At 41.7% G+C, this 14,387-nt stretch overlaps 1 protein-coding gene across 7 annotated transcripts in view; it reads right to left on the reverse strand.

The window, feature by feature from the left end:
* CAST (calpastatin) overlaps window positions 1-14,387 on the reverse strand; it is a 61,307-nt gene that overhangs the window by 3,383 nt on the left and 43,537 nt on the right. For 6 of the 7 annotated variants that reach the window (XM_079995430.1, XM_079995433.1, XM_079995429.1 and 3 more), the window contains 15 exons: window positions 14,276-14,359; window positions 12,759-12,806; window positions 11,416-11,520; window positions 10,877-10,978; window positions 9,494-9,595; window positions 8,313-8,414; window positions 7,804-7,887; window positions 7,074-7,121; window positions 6,761-6,856; window positions 6,017-6,127; window positions 5,105-5,206; window positions 4,139-4,231; window positions 3,530-3,574; window positions 2,833-2,922; window positions 715-786 (listed from right to left, as the gene is read on the reverse strand). In XM_079995430.1, coding sequence (XP_079851556.1) covers window positions 715-786; window positions 2,833-2,922; window positions 3,530-3,574; window positions 4,139-4,231; window positions 5,105-5,206; window positions 6,017-6,127; window positions 6,761-6,856; window positions 7,074-7,121; window positions 7,804-7,887; window positions 8,313-8,414; window positions 9,494-9,595; window positions 10,877-10,978; window positions 11,416-11,520; window positions 12,759-12,806; window positions 14,276-14,359 — 1,284 coding nt within the window. The remainder of the gene's footprint in view (window positions 1-714; window positions 787-2,832; window positions 2,923-3,529; window positions 3,575-4,138; window positions 4,232-5,104; window positions 5,207-6,016; window positions 6,128-6,760; window positions 6,857-7,073; window positions 7,122-7,803; window positions 7,888-8,312; window positions 8,415-9,493; window positions 9,596-10,876; window positions 10,979-11,415; window positions 11,521-12,758; window positions 12,807-14,275; window positions 14,360-14,387) is intronic. The other variant, XM_079995431.1, reaches the window with a different exon arrangement.

Here is a 14,387-nt window from a genome sequence, read left to right on the forward strand (position 1 = left end):
ATAGTCATAAGATGACTTACATGATCTTTGATGGTTATTTGTGGCATACATCGTTCAATGTAGCCTCGAGTACAACTGCATGTGTAACTGGCCTTCAAATTGGGTGTTTATTTCCACTATTCAATCACATTTTTTTTACACTTGAACACAGCTCTGATCATTAATCAGTTAGGATTAACAAAGGTGAAACAGGGTGCATAATCATGTTGTACATCACTGTACAAGAGCCTAACACAGGACAGCAGGCAGTTTACATTTACAGTGAAATAACAGTGGATCTAAGGTCCTGCAAAACAGATGCTTTGTGGCTAAAATGCCACAGATTAGAGGGAAGTCATAGAAATCTTGGTCCTCAGTTTGGCACTCGCACAACATACAGTGAGAGAGTTGGAATATACCATGAGGATATGTGCTCTATACCTCTTAGGACAGAACATGCCTACCCAGAATTCTCCTACCGATGTTCCCACCTCTCTTCATTCCCTCCCCTATTCTCAAATCCTTCCAAGAGTGCACAACAACAGCTTTGTGAAGATTTCTATTCCAGTGATGGTGGAAAAGGAGGACAAGCCTCCTGGCTTGCAGTAGATGCAGAAGACAAGTGTTGAGGAATTGTGCAGAGTGTCTCAGAAATGCCTGAAATTTATAAAATGGGCCGTGGCTGGTCTAACTACACTCTGCAAAAATTCATCTTTCTAATCAACAATTTCTTACCTTTCTGGATTTGGATTTCTTTTCATCTTTTCTAGCTGGTTTTGATGTGGCAGCATCTTTTGTTTTTTCATCCTATACCAGAGAGAAAAACCTCATGAATATTTGAATTAAAACACACCTGAGTCTGAAAGAGTTTGGTAAAAGATTTTTCGAGCAAAGTGTTACTTCTGCAAGAGCCACACAAAGTGGATCAATTGGGATGACATGAATAATCTGGAAAAGCTGCACACCCAGGCAGCAGTAAGCATGGTGGGGTAACCACCCTAAAACTAGCCACTCTTTAAGGGCAAAACAAGGGATGCGGGTGGCGCTGTGGGTTAAACCACAGAGCCTAGGACTTGCTGATCAGAAGGTCGGCGGTTTGAATCCCCACGACGGGGTGAGCTCCCATTGCTCGGTCCCTGCTCCTGCCAACCTAGCAGTTCGAAAGCATGTCAAAGTGCAAGTAGATAAATAGGTACCGCTCAGGCGGGAAGGTAAACGGTGTTTCCGTGCGCTGCTCTGGTTCGCCAGAAGTGGCTTAGTCATACTGGCCACATGACCCGGAAGTGTCTCCAGACAGCGCTGGCCCCCGGCCTCTTAAGCGAGATGAGCGCCGCAACCCCAGAGTCGGTCACGACTGGACCTAATGGTCAGGGGTCCCTTTACCTTTACTTTTAAAACTGTGTGTTCCATATAGTTCCATGGTTCTTTTAAGGAGACACTATCTTTCTTTTATACAGCTACTGAGACTGTAATCACAACTGGAAAACAGTCTGAGGAGAAAGTAACTTATTCTCCACCCCCTTGTACCCTACACACTCTTTCCCAATTAAAATTGCCCATCACACCAAAGCTGGTTTTATTCCTGCCAAAAAAGATAATGAGACTTTCTGCCAGTTCAACATACAGAGTAGGTAGATGATACCATTTCATATATACTGTTCATGGGATAAATTCATCTTACACTATGGAATAAGGTCTAGTCGTTTCAATGGATGGGCACAGAAAAAGACACCTGGAGGAATTATGCATATTCACCATTGTGTTGGAGACAAACAGGCTGCCTTCTACAAAAAAACAACAACTGGCCCTTTGAGTGGTAAGAGAGGCAGCTCCATAAATATGTCCATGCTTCAGACAGCTTTATTGTGAGAAAAGGTCTTTAAATGTCACAAGAGTTTACCGTTTTAGCAAGCATAAGATATGTGCCAGAAAGGGTAGAGGGAAATGTGAAATAGAGCCAACCATTATTTTTGGGGGTCCAATGGAGAGATGGAAACTTCAACAGGAGGAGTTCTAGGATTCACGTTCAAGTGGTTGATGAGTGCCAATAAAACTCAGGTTTAAACCCAAGACATAAAATAATTATCTGCATGGATGTAATTAAGGGGCATTTAACACTTTCATTATATTGGCCTTTAAGAAACTCCAGCTAATGCTCCAAGGAGGGTAACCTCCATGAAATGAATAAGCTGATTATTTCTGAAATCTTTGGATAAAAGCAGCATAAAGTCTCCCTTTTCTAAAGAAACTCTTTACATTACATTCAAAGCCTTATAAACCCAAGTGGAATCAACCTCAGAACAACCTCTTTGTGGCAGTCCTGTTAAGAGCAAGGGCAAGGCTGCCAACAGAAGTAGCAATGCTGAATGAGTCAAAAGAGTTTCTGCCTGTAGAAACACAGACCAGTTTTAAGATGTAATAAAGTGAGCCTTCCTAAAGGAGGCCAAAGCCCAAACTCCTGAAACAACAAGGCAGTGGGAAAGTAAAATTCTGCAAGACAGAAAAGAAAATGCAAGAGCATCTACAGGTAGATGTCACTCTTGAGCAAAGTGATATGCAGAAAGTGGAAATGAGAAGGGGTGACTATATTTTTTAAAACAATGTATTAACCAGGCTAATCAATACTGTGCATCTTCAGAGCAGCGCCAGAACTATTTTGCTCAGAGCAATTGAACTGCAAATAAAAAAGCAGGAATCTCAGTTGCCTATTTACAACCAGTTGGGGTTTTAGTAGCATGCATAAAAGCCTGTTGGTTGTTGTTGCAATCTTTGCCTTCACCTATGCTTACTTGGTGATTTAAGGAGCATCTTAAAAATGAGAAACACTAGTTTTAGCAAAATGGGCCTCCTCACCTTTGTTGAAGGCTGAGAAACAGGAGGTTTCCCACAATGATCAAAGTCCCCTGAAAGGGCATCAATAGCTGCCGAGTCATCAGCTGGCTTCTGCAATAAAAAATAATAGTTTAAAAATGTGAGTATTTAGTGATATGGAAAATAAGTGCCTTACTTAAACATAGCCTCCCATTTCCAATGTTTAAATTGTTGGTTCTACGCCCAAAAAAGAATTTTAAGCTTCTACTATAAGTGCCACCAAATCAGCAGGTGCCATTAAAATAAGGAACCTTTTCTGAATTATCATTGTACAGCTCTCTTTTTTTGAGGTCTATGTTAGTCCCTCATTGGCCACAAGTAGAATGAATTGAGTTAGAACAACAGCGTGGAGCAGAGGGACAGGTATAAAGGTGGGCTACTTCATCTGCTTTTCTGAAAAACCATTTCATTTGGTTTTCATTCAAGTTGCCATTATAAGAAATTTGTAACTTTAAAAATTAGGGCTCAAGTTTTCTTTCCTCTCCTCTCCCAGTCTTCTTTCCTTTTGTGTTTTGCCTTTTAGCTGGTAATCCTGCTCGTGGGGATTATCTTGTTTGATACTCATTTTATGTAAGCCACTCTGGGAGCCTTTATAGCGGAGCAGCCCTCTTCCAAAAAGCTACGTAAATGCAACCCACAGGCAAGTAATAGCATTTAGCTAAGAGCAGGTCCTTCTTACCTTTTGCTCTTTGGGTTTCTCAGCATCCTTGCCTGTTGGCTTCCCCTTCAACAACAAAAAGCAGCATTTATTTATTTATTTATTTATTTAAGGATTTGCATCCTACAAAATTTAAAATTACCTATAAAATGAGATAAACATCTTACGTTAAACCAGTTAGCCTAAACCTTTTCAAAATAAAGCCAGTTTTTAAAATGTGCATTATAAAATGTATCATTGTTGATTTTACTGACTTTATTTTATAAGGCACATTAAAAGAACATGGGGACTTGACTACATAAGATCCATTGGTTCCTCACTTATGTTATGGTAAAATGTGGCCCTCAACATATATTTTATATTGTAAACCACCCTGGGTTCTTTGAATGAAGAGCATAGATGAAATATGATATGGTATATGACATGACATGATAAATATATATGTGCAAAATCTATCAATATAGATTAGGGGTGGGGAACCGCTGACTCTCCAGATGTTGTTGGACTCCATCTCCCATCACCCCGAACAAGAATGGCCAAAGGTGGGAGATAAGACTCAAAACCGTCAGGAGGACCACAGGTCCCCCACCCTGGTATAGATGAATTTGGATTCAGAAAGGATTATCTTACCTTCTCATTCGAGTCAAGAAGATGCCTATAATCAGGAGGGATTGTTTCATCTTTCTCTCCAAGTTTGTCTCTATGCTCAGATTTAGCCTTTTCCTGTAAAAGCAACAACAGGAGGTCATGTTCTTAATTTTTCTGGAAAGCTCAACCCAAAGAACACACTATCTAAACTTGTCCTCAAATTGTAGAAAATACAAAAAAAAAAGTTGCCATAAATTTTGAAAAACAACAACCATGAAACAAACCCCCAAATGAACACAATTATCACACCAAATATTGTAAAAAGTAACATAGTCCATTAGATCTTCCCTATGAGAACTAAACACAAAATAGCAATTTGTGTAGTAACAACTTATTTTTTACATTTTATCATTGCAATGTTTGCTGCCCTGGGCTACCTCAGAAGGAAGGGCTGATATAAATTGAATACATAATAATGATTCCCCCCCCCCCGCCTCCCTGCTTATTTGTGAACAGGCTGCACTTTATGAAAAACAATCGAAAGACAGAAAGAGCGCTGCAAAAATAGAGGTTTATTATATTTACACACGTCCTTTGGCAATTAAAAAAATACTTGTCACACTAACAGAAAGCAAATTCAGTTCAACTGAAGCCACGAAACACTTTCCATGAAAGGGGACCTCCTGAAATGCAAAAAATACCCTGCATAGACCCCTGCTTTCGTAGCTAAATATACCTTGTACAATATTCAGAAATCAGAAGACCCTCACTCTGCCCTCAAGTGTTGCAAAAGACAAGGGAGGTAGTATGGTGGGCTAGCAATGGTGAGGGGGTGACCTTGAAAGCCATAGACTGAACCCCTAGCCCCCAAAGCAAACAAACCAAAACCACCACCACCACCACCCGGCTCAGTTCTTTCAGCTTCCTGCAGATTTGGGAGATGAATATGGTACCCACAACCATGTCAAGGCAGCTGTACTGCGGGGGGGGAACAAACACTTTTCTCACCTTTATTTTATCAACAAGTGGTTTGTTTTCATCTGGGTCAGGTTCTCTTTGCCCCAATGAATCTGCGAGAAGATCTGCAGCATCATCGAGTTCTTTCCTACCCTAACAAATTTGAGAAGAGCAAAAACAAAATATGCCACACGCAATCTCAGAAATAAAAAACGTCGAAGGTATCAGAGTTGCTTTAGTCAGCATGATAGAAAGTTAACTTTAGAGGACTCAAAAAACTTTGGAAAGTTACAAAATATGCATAGCCAGGCAAAAAAACCAAACCATTCAGCTGCAAGCAAGCAACTTTGGCTTCCAGTGTACCTCAACCCATAACTGTTTTATAACTCTCTGTAAAACAAATTTGATTAGCCTCAAACTATGATTCAACATTACTGAAAGCAGTTAAGAGGCTAGCCACTCTACCTTAAAATGGAAAAATAGCATCCCATATAAAAATGACAATTTTTGTTCCAAAGGTGGTTATATGCACAGATCTTTCCAAAGACATTTTGAACTCCAAAATACAATTGAGGGACATGGCTGCACCTTTACATGCACAAGGTCTCAGATTCAATCCTTGAAATCTCCAGGTAGGGTTGGAAAGACTGTCTGAATCCCTGGAGAGTTTTTGTCTGTCACTGAAGACTAGTCTCCATCAACCTGGTGCTTTCCAGCGATTTTGGACCACAACTCCCATGACTGTAGTCCAAAACATCTTAAAGGCACCAAGTTGGTTAAGGCTGCTGTAGACCACACTGAACTTGCTGGACCAATGATCTGACTTGGAATAAGGCAGCTCCTACGTTCCTATAATCAACAAGCCCCTTTAAGCGATAAGGAGGCTAAGCATTTTTAAAGGGAAAATAAACTGTGGTTTTGGTCACAGAAACTAATGCAGGTAGGAAATATTATTCTGCTTACTGGGGTAGCTGCTGGTGGTGGAGGAGCCGATGAATGGACTGCAGAAGCAGAAGCAGAAGAGATCACTTCTTCAGTAGGTGCAACAGCAGGTTTGCCAGCACCTGTAGGTTTCTACAATAAAAACAATGGGTTCATAAACACGTGCCAGAAGACAGTGAAGGATAATCAGATGGCAGGAACCAGGTATCTGTTTCACACTGTGTCCACATCATTTTGGGCTACAGTCAGCTCACTGCCATGTGCCCTGCATCCCATACAGTTTGCTCAGATCGGTATTCTGAAACCACTCTGCACTGCGTCTACAGCACACCTTCATAGAAGCTTGCCACGTGTCAGGTGTGTTTCTTCTCCTTACAGGCATCACCAACCTCCTAAGTATTGGGTGCAAAGAGAAGAGACCTTCCAGGATAGTCAAAGTCATTTTGTGAGAATATCTACCACTGGTGGTTTTGACAAGCGTAATTAAATAACAGCAAAGCAAGAATGTGTGTGCATTGCTTACAATGAGTGTATCAGGAAGAACTTTCTGACAGTAAACCCTGTTTGGAAGGCACTCAGAAGGTGGTGGAGGTTTTTAAACATAGGGTGGATCGCCATCTGTCATGGATGGTTTAGTTCAGATTCCTGTATTGCAGGGGGCTGGACTAGATGTCTCAACAATTCTATGATTCTTTGTATGTAACTGTCTCTCACTATGTCTGAAAGTTAAATAAAGTCTTTTTTACACAGAGACACATGACTTACCTGAGGTGCAGCTGTTGGGGCAGCCTTTGACGTTGGTGCTGAAGAACTAGAAAACCCTTCTGACAGAGCATCAATAAGTTCACTTTCACTCAAGGGCTAGAAATAAATATATATATTAGAACAAATGTTTCATTTTATTCTTGAAAACTAACTGGAAACCAAACACTTTATTACTTTTTCTCAGTTTTTTGTTGGAAACATAGAAGGAATATGCCAACCATTTGTCCATTCTCTGGTTGTAATAAATTTTGTGCTTCGTAAACTTTATTTAAAAAAATGTAAAATAGCCTGTTAGAAGCATTTTTTTACCAACCTGAGGTTTTTCTTGAGGTTTTGGTAAAAGTGGCTTCCCATCTTTATCCTGCAGAGAAAATATGACACTGGTTAACTACTACAAATGAGCTATGACAGGTGACAATTTGATGCAGTACCATTATGTATAAAATGCAACACTAACCGATCGGAACAGTAGAAATCCTGAAAGTGTTTTTGGACTCTTATGTTTTTTGATAAGCATGTTCCTGCACTTTTAACCAACTGCCTGTCCTAGATAGGACCCACTCATCATGAATAGAGGGGTTCTTGCTACACTGCTCCATTCTTTTGTAACCTCCAAGCAGCTTTGTAACACTCATATCGTGTGTGATTTAGCAGTGCTGCCTCTGAAGTTGATGGCGGAGCTTCAGTTACAGTAAAATGCAGCTGTCTGCCTACTTATGAATATTAGATGGATCAACTGCACTGCCCCCAATCATGGGTGTGCCCTCCATGGCCTAGGGCTGTATATTTAATTCCTGCTTCATCCAAGCATGACAATCTCTGTTGCTAAGAGAATAGACTAGAGTAGGGCTGGGACTTTGCTGATTATTCTATGAACAATTTCCTGAAAAACTGAACACCACGCTCGCCCCCCCCCCTCACTCATTGACACAAAATGTTTTGTATCTTGTACCTAAGGTGTACAATTACATGCAATTATTGGGATGCTGCTCATCCAATTAATTTGACTTAAAAGATCATGCAACAAGTGAAAAATCAATCACCTTTGCTTCAGTTAATCTATAATCAGGAGGAATGGTTTCTTCATCTTCTCCAAGTTTCTCACGTTCCTCTTGTTTTGCTTTCTCCTGGATGAGCAGGGGGAAATGAAAGCTCTCAACATGTATAAAGAGAGACTGCCCCCAGTCATTTGGTTTCATAATAGTACATGTAGCATAGAAGCATATGAAAGTGTATACGCCAATTTATTTATTTATTTATGTATAATTAAAGTTTCAATCAACTAAAACACAGCTTATTGGAACTGCCCACTTACTCTACTTACTGGTATTCCAAAAAATTAGTTGTAAGTCCAGTTTGCATTCTGTGGACTTCCTATTTCCTGCCATGAGAAATGACTGCCTCCTATGAGATCAGACCCCCAGGAGTGCCAGAAATTCAGGGTTCTTTAACAATTTGGTACCCTCCCCCAAGAGAAAGTAAGAGAGACCCAATAGTTACACACAGATAGATAGATGTTTGATACGCCCCTGGACTCTGATCATTTTATTACCTTCACTTTATCCACGGCAGGCTTCTTTTCTTCTGGTTGAGGCTCCACTTTTCCTAGACTGCCAGATAAGGCTTCCAGGGCTTCATCAGGTACCTGTGAAGTCTAGAAATAATATTATTTTAAATCAGCTTAGTGCTTTGGAAAACAATGTTTGAAGCAATATTCTTAAGAGTGCAAACGATGGAGCGGCTGACAAATACATTTATTAAAACTTAACCACCCAAGTATTAGTTTTATGGGAGGTGATTCACTTATTTGTTTGTTTGTTTGTTTGGTTGGTTGGTTGTTGTTGTTGTTTTGTATACCATCCTATGCCCATAGATCTCAGGACAGTTCACAACATAAAATTACAATATAAAAACCACAAAATACATAATACAAACAAGAACAAACCAATAATCCCACCCTTCCACAACCAAAGGTCTGGTTAAAGAGGAATGTCTTCACCTGGCACCCAAAGGTGTATAATGAAGGCACTAGCTGAACTTCCCTGGGGACAGCATTCTACAAAGCAGTATTAATATGATTAACTGACTGCAGGAGTGGCCCATGTGGTTGTGTGGAGCCACAGAACCACCTTCTTGATACCAGCTTACATGGACAGGACTGGGTTGGGACTGTGCAAGTACACCGGTGGAGCCAGACCAGTTTCCCCTCTCCATTGGACTGACAGAGCTCTACCCTTGTCATCATATTCCCCCTGTCCCAGCACCATCCAAGTCAACAGGGTGGCTTTGCCTGACAGCACGGACTGCTATTGAGTAACTGTCTGCTTAGGATAGCCTAAGTACCTTAGTGCAGAACCTTTTCATAATTTTTAAATTAGTTTTCTGTTATGTGCACTGGCAAAATCCACATGGAATCTTTGCTAGCTTGGCCCACTTAAAATGAAGATCTACTTTCACACAAGGTTCTTTTAAGTTCATTGGGACTTTAAGAGTTCCCATTAGCAGGCTGCACTCATAATAGTTAAACACATCCAACAGTAATTGAGCAAAAGGAGAGAAAATCTACAATCTAAATATCCCAAATAAAAGTAAGTAATGGCAAACAATTTTGTACCAACACTTTTAAGCAATGTGCAGTGCATATGTGTTAAGAAATCCCTGCAAAATAAGCCATTCTAATTTTTATGTAAGTGGCACTTGAACCTTTGTTGACCTTCACAAATGGTTACTCACTGGAGAAGTTACTGAGGGAGCTGAAGATGCCACAGAAGGAGCAGCAGCAGCGGACACCACTTCTTCTGTAGAAATCTTTTTGGATTCAGCTGCTGAGGGCTTCTGAAATAAGATAGCAGGAACAAGATGAGTCTAAAAAGCCCAGGACACATATTTGCACAGCCCCGTAGCGGCTATGGTAGCTCATTTACCAGAAGTGATGTATTTAGCATTAACCAAACTAAGCCTCCTAGAGCAAAATATACATCAGAATCAAGTACTGTATACAGTGGTACCTCGGGTTAAGAATTCATTCTGCAGGTCTGTTCTTAACCTGAAACTGTTCTTAACCTGAGGCACCACTTTAGCTAATGGGGCCTCCTGCCGCTGCTGCACGATTTATGTTCTCATCCTGAAGCCAAGTTCTTAACCCGAGGTACTATTTTTGGGTTAGTGGAGTCTGTAACCTGAAGCATCTGTAACCTGAAGCATCTGTACCACTGTATACTGGTCATATTGGTCAGAATCAAGTATATACTGCCAGAGTTAATGCTAAATACGTTACATCTGGTACATGAGCCACCATAGCTGCTAGAGGGCTGCACAAATTTGATAAACATCCCCTCAATTCCTACATCCAAGTTGTTTATAAAGATGTTGAACAACAGGCCCAGGACAGAACCCTGTGCCATCCCACTAGTCACATTTTTCCAGGATGATGAGGAACCCCATTAATGAGTATGCTATGGGTTCAGACAGTCAACCAGCTACAAATCCACCGAACAGTTACTTCATTCAACCCACATTTTACCAGCTACCTCACTAAGTATCCCTAGATCAGGGTTTCCCAAAATTGGGTCACTAGCTGGTTTTGGACTACAATTCCCATCATCCCTGACTATTGGGTCCTGCTAGCTAGGGATGAGGGGAGTTGTAGTCCAAAAACAGCTAGTGACCCAAGTTTGGGAAACCCTGCCCTAGACTATGAACTTCCTCCTTCAAAGGAAGTGTGACTTCAGAACAGGCAAATGGTCAGTTTCCTGGACCTGAAAGCCACCCACCCACAGGGCATCTGTCTTGGTAGGATTCAGTTCCAGTTTAGTGGCCCCCGGCTAGCCCAAAACTGCATCCAGATGATAGCTCAGGACTTGCACATCCAGGCCTGTTACATGGAAATCAAGCCCTGCTTCATCAATATACTGTAGATCTCATGCTTCAAATCTCCCAACAGATTCATTTAGCTGTTAAAAAGCATTGGGGACCAAACAGTGCTCTGTAGCACCTCAAAACATAACTTCCACAAGGCAGACACAGAGTCATTCAGTGCTACAGAGTGACATGTACAGGCATGGTTGGTGCCCCCAAAATATGGGCTTGGCTTTGGATCCAGAAGAAGCTACTCACTGTAGAAACTCCTGATGGAGCTGAAGGTTGCACTGAAGGAACTGCAGGGGATGTGGCCACATTTTCTTTGGGAGTTTTGGGGGGCTCAGCAGCTTCTGGCTTCTGAAAGAAAACAGCAACTAATGGATTTTGAAAACTGGTATCTATTATTGGCTTGAGAACAGCAGAAATTGTAGCACCTAAACCTCTGTTCCCAATGAGTAGGTGGGCTTCACAGGAGACCACAGAATGGATGGCCCACCCACCTGCCATCTTTGTGCACACCTCCCATGGCCTTATATTAAGCAGCTGATATAACTCTCAACCCTTGAGTGGCTTTGCAGACCACCAGCCCTGGCCCCTGGTATGTTCCCAACCCACAGCTTCACCTTGCCCTCATGCTAAGTACACAAGTGACACATGGGGAGGAATATGAGGGAGGAAAGGAGGAACGGAAATGCTATACCTGAATTAAGCTTATTTCACCTGCAATTCTCTGCATCCAATGCAATGAAAGATTCTGAATTTTAAGGCAGGTTTTCTAAGCAAAGTAAACTCACCTTAGGCACATCAGCAGGTGTAGATGGCTTGGGTATTTCTGCGGGAGGAGTGGGACAGGCAAAATCTTTTGAAAATTCATCAGCTAGGTCAGAATCGCTAAGAGGCTGTAAAAACAAAAACAAAAAATGAGAGGAAGACCGGAACTGTGTTGCTGATAAAATAAAGAACAGACATAAGAAGTGGCATTTATCAATTATCAGAGGGCCTTCTCGGTAGTGGCAGCCACTCTGTGGAATGCCCTCCCATCAGATGTCAAGGAAATAAACAACTATTTGACTTTTAGAAGACATCTGGAGACGGCCCTGTTTAGGGAATTTTTTAATGTTTGATGTTTTATTGTGTTTTTACTATTCTATTGGGAGCCACCCAGAGTGGCTTGGGAAACCCAACCAGATGGACGGGATATAAATAATAAATTTGTTGTTGTTGTTGTTGTTGTTAGAATACAATAGAGGAAACTTGAGATGAAGAAAATGGTGGTTGGGCAGCTGGAACTCAGATTACAGGGCCTCCATGGCATGCTTGCACTTCATTTACAATGGATTTGAATCTGCATACACAGCAGAAATAGCAGGAGGTCAGTGTGATACTGACCACCTGGAATTGTAGGGAGAAAGATGGAATCTTGGCCCTCCTCTCTCTGGGGATTCAGTCCACCCCCTAAACAGGTTAGCTAACACTGCACAAGCTGGCAGAAAAGATCACCTGATAAAGTTAGGAGCATAAAGGCTGCTGCAGCATGTGTGCATGTATATAATGTTTGCAGAAAAAGCACCCAACCTTTGATTTGACTCAGCTGCATTAGAACTATTTTATATCTATGAAACACAAAACAGGAGTATGCCTGCATAATTATACCGCAAAACAGGAGTCACCAACATGGCACCCTTCAGATGTTGTTGGGACTCAAATTCCGATCAGCTGCAGCCAACATAAAGGTAAAGGTGGGAGTTGTAGTCTAACAACATCTTAAGGACACTGCATTGGATACTCCCGCCATAAAGCAAAGTAAGTGTTTAAACACTGAGACAAAGATAAATGGCTGAATTGTCTTCAGTAATTGAGCAATAGGCATTTGTGCCACAATGCTAAAATAGCAAAAGAGGAATCAATTTAAACCAACACAAAATGTGCCTCTGAATTCAAATATTCATTTTGCACTGATCCCAAATATTAAGTAAACCATCTGTGTTAGAAACTGCCTTTTGAAGTTTACTATGCTTCCTTCTAAAACATCTCAGGCATTATGAAATCACAGAAAAATAATATGTAAAAGTTCAGCTTCATCATTTATTTACAATACAGGTGAAGGAAAGTAAAACTAATAGAAACACTTAAGAACCTTTGGCTTTTCTTCAGGCTTTGGCAACAAGGGCTTCCCATCTTTATCCTAAAAATAAACAGGCAGAATTATGGTTAACTTTGCCATTTATACTGCACCAAATTTAAGATACTCTACATTGTTGTTGTTTTATTTATATTCTCAATATATAGTTTTACTCCAGAGGGATCCAAATAGTCCCCGCAATGGGGGGGAAATATCCCCAGAGTTTCTCCACTGAACGTATTTCATTTTGGAATTCCACTTACAAGACTAGCTAAGAATGCTAAGCCAAAAGAATAATTCAGGCTGAAGGAAGAGAAGAAACTACATACACTAGTGATTATTTGTGGTTTCACATTTCCTTGGCTACCTTTTGAAAATAACTGTAAGGCGTAGCTAAGAAATCATCACTCTTCTGATGTGAAAATGATCAGATGCTTCTATCCTCACCTCTCCCAGACACACACAATTGCAGGGTCCAGGTAGGTTCATATGGGGGAAAGCACTCTCTAAGGCAGTGGTTTTCAACCAGTGTGCCATGGCATCCTTGGATGATGGTCATGGAAGCCCACTGGCAACCATGGCCTCTGTACTTCTTTCCTTCCCTCCCTCCTCTGATGCCCTCTCGCATCTCTGCCTCCCAAAGGCTCGCACAGCTGTTTGTTGCAGCAGCCGTAGCTACAAGCTACCCAGGCAAAATGGTGCCTCTGGGGCTGGTCAGGGGGTGCTGGTTGCCAAGAGCTGAGGCAACCTCGGAGCAAACAACCAAGTGGGTAAGGGGGCCCTGTCCACCTGTCCACCAGCCTTTGCTGTTGGAAATAGACTGATAGTCCCAGGCCCTTATGGGGCAGTGTGAGGAGGCACCTCTCTTTGGGGCAGAGGGGCAGCTCAGAGACCAGGGGTAGCAGCAATGGCTGCCCAGAGAGGGCTCCCAAGGAGAGGGGAGAGGAGGCGGCGGCTGAGGGAACACTCCACAAGGGAGGGTGTTTGAAAAAGGGTGAGAGGCTGCCAGCTCTGCAGGCAAGGGGTGACGTAACTGGGCTCCTGAGCCCCACAGGGGTGCTGCAGAAAGAATATAGTTTGTCAAGGGAGCTGTGGACTTAAAAAGGTTGAAAATCTCTGCCCTAAGGTATTAGGGTCCTAAGCTGAAGAAGGCTGTAGAAATCATAACTGTGAATTGATAGCAGAAACTGATAGCTGAATTAGCTAGGATAGAATCAGTTTTATGCATTCAGACTATCTGGTCTCAGTCAACCATCTGCACATGGGATTCTGCATTAGTTGCAGTTTCTAAACTGCCTTCAAAAGCATTCACTTGCAATACTCTGATCTGCAGGTGGACAACAGAAGATACATTTAAATAATTGGAGGAGGGGGCTTTCTAGCTCTAGCTTGCTGCTGTTGGATCATAGCCAGCAGGGAGTTCAGAGTGCTGAAAGAGCTGTTGTTTTTCTATTTTTCTTAACGTGGGCTCAGTATGGTAAAATCTGGGATTTTATAGCACATGCAATGAAAAGTAGAGATGAGAACTTTACCAATTCTGGTTTTAATCTGTACTCAGGAGGGATTGTGTCGTCGCGTTCACCAGGTTTCTTCTCCTTCCTTTCTTTGGCCTTTGGCTGAATAGAAAGAATCACAACATGTCAA

The sequence above is a fragment of the Podarcis cretensis genome, assembly GCF_951804945.1.
Source record: "Podarcis cretensis genome assembly, chromosome: 11".
NCBI lineage: Eukaryota > Metazoa > Chordata > Lepidosauria > Squamata > Lacertidae > Podarcis > Podarcis cretensis.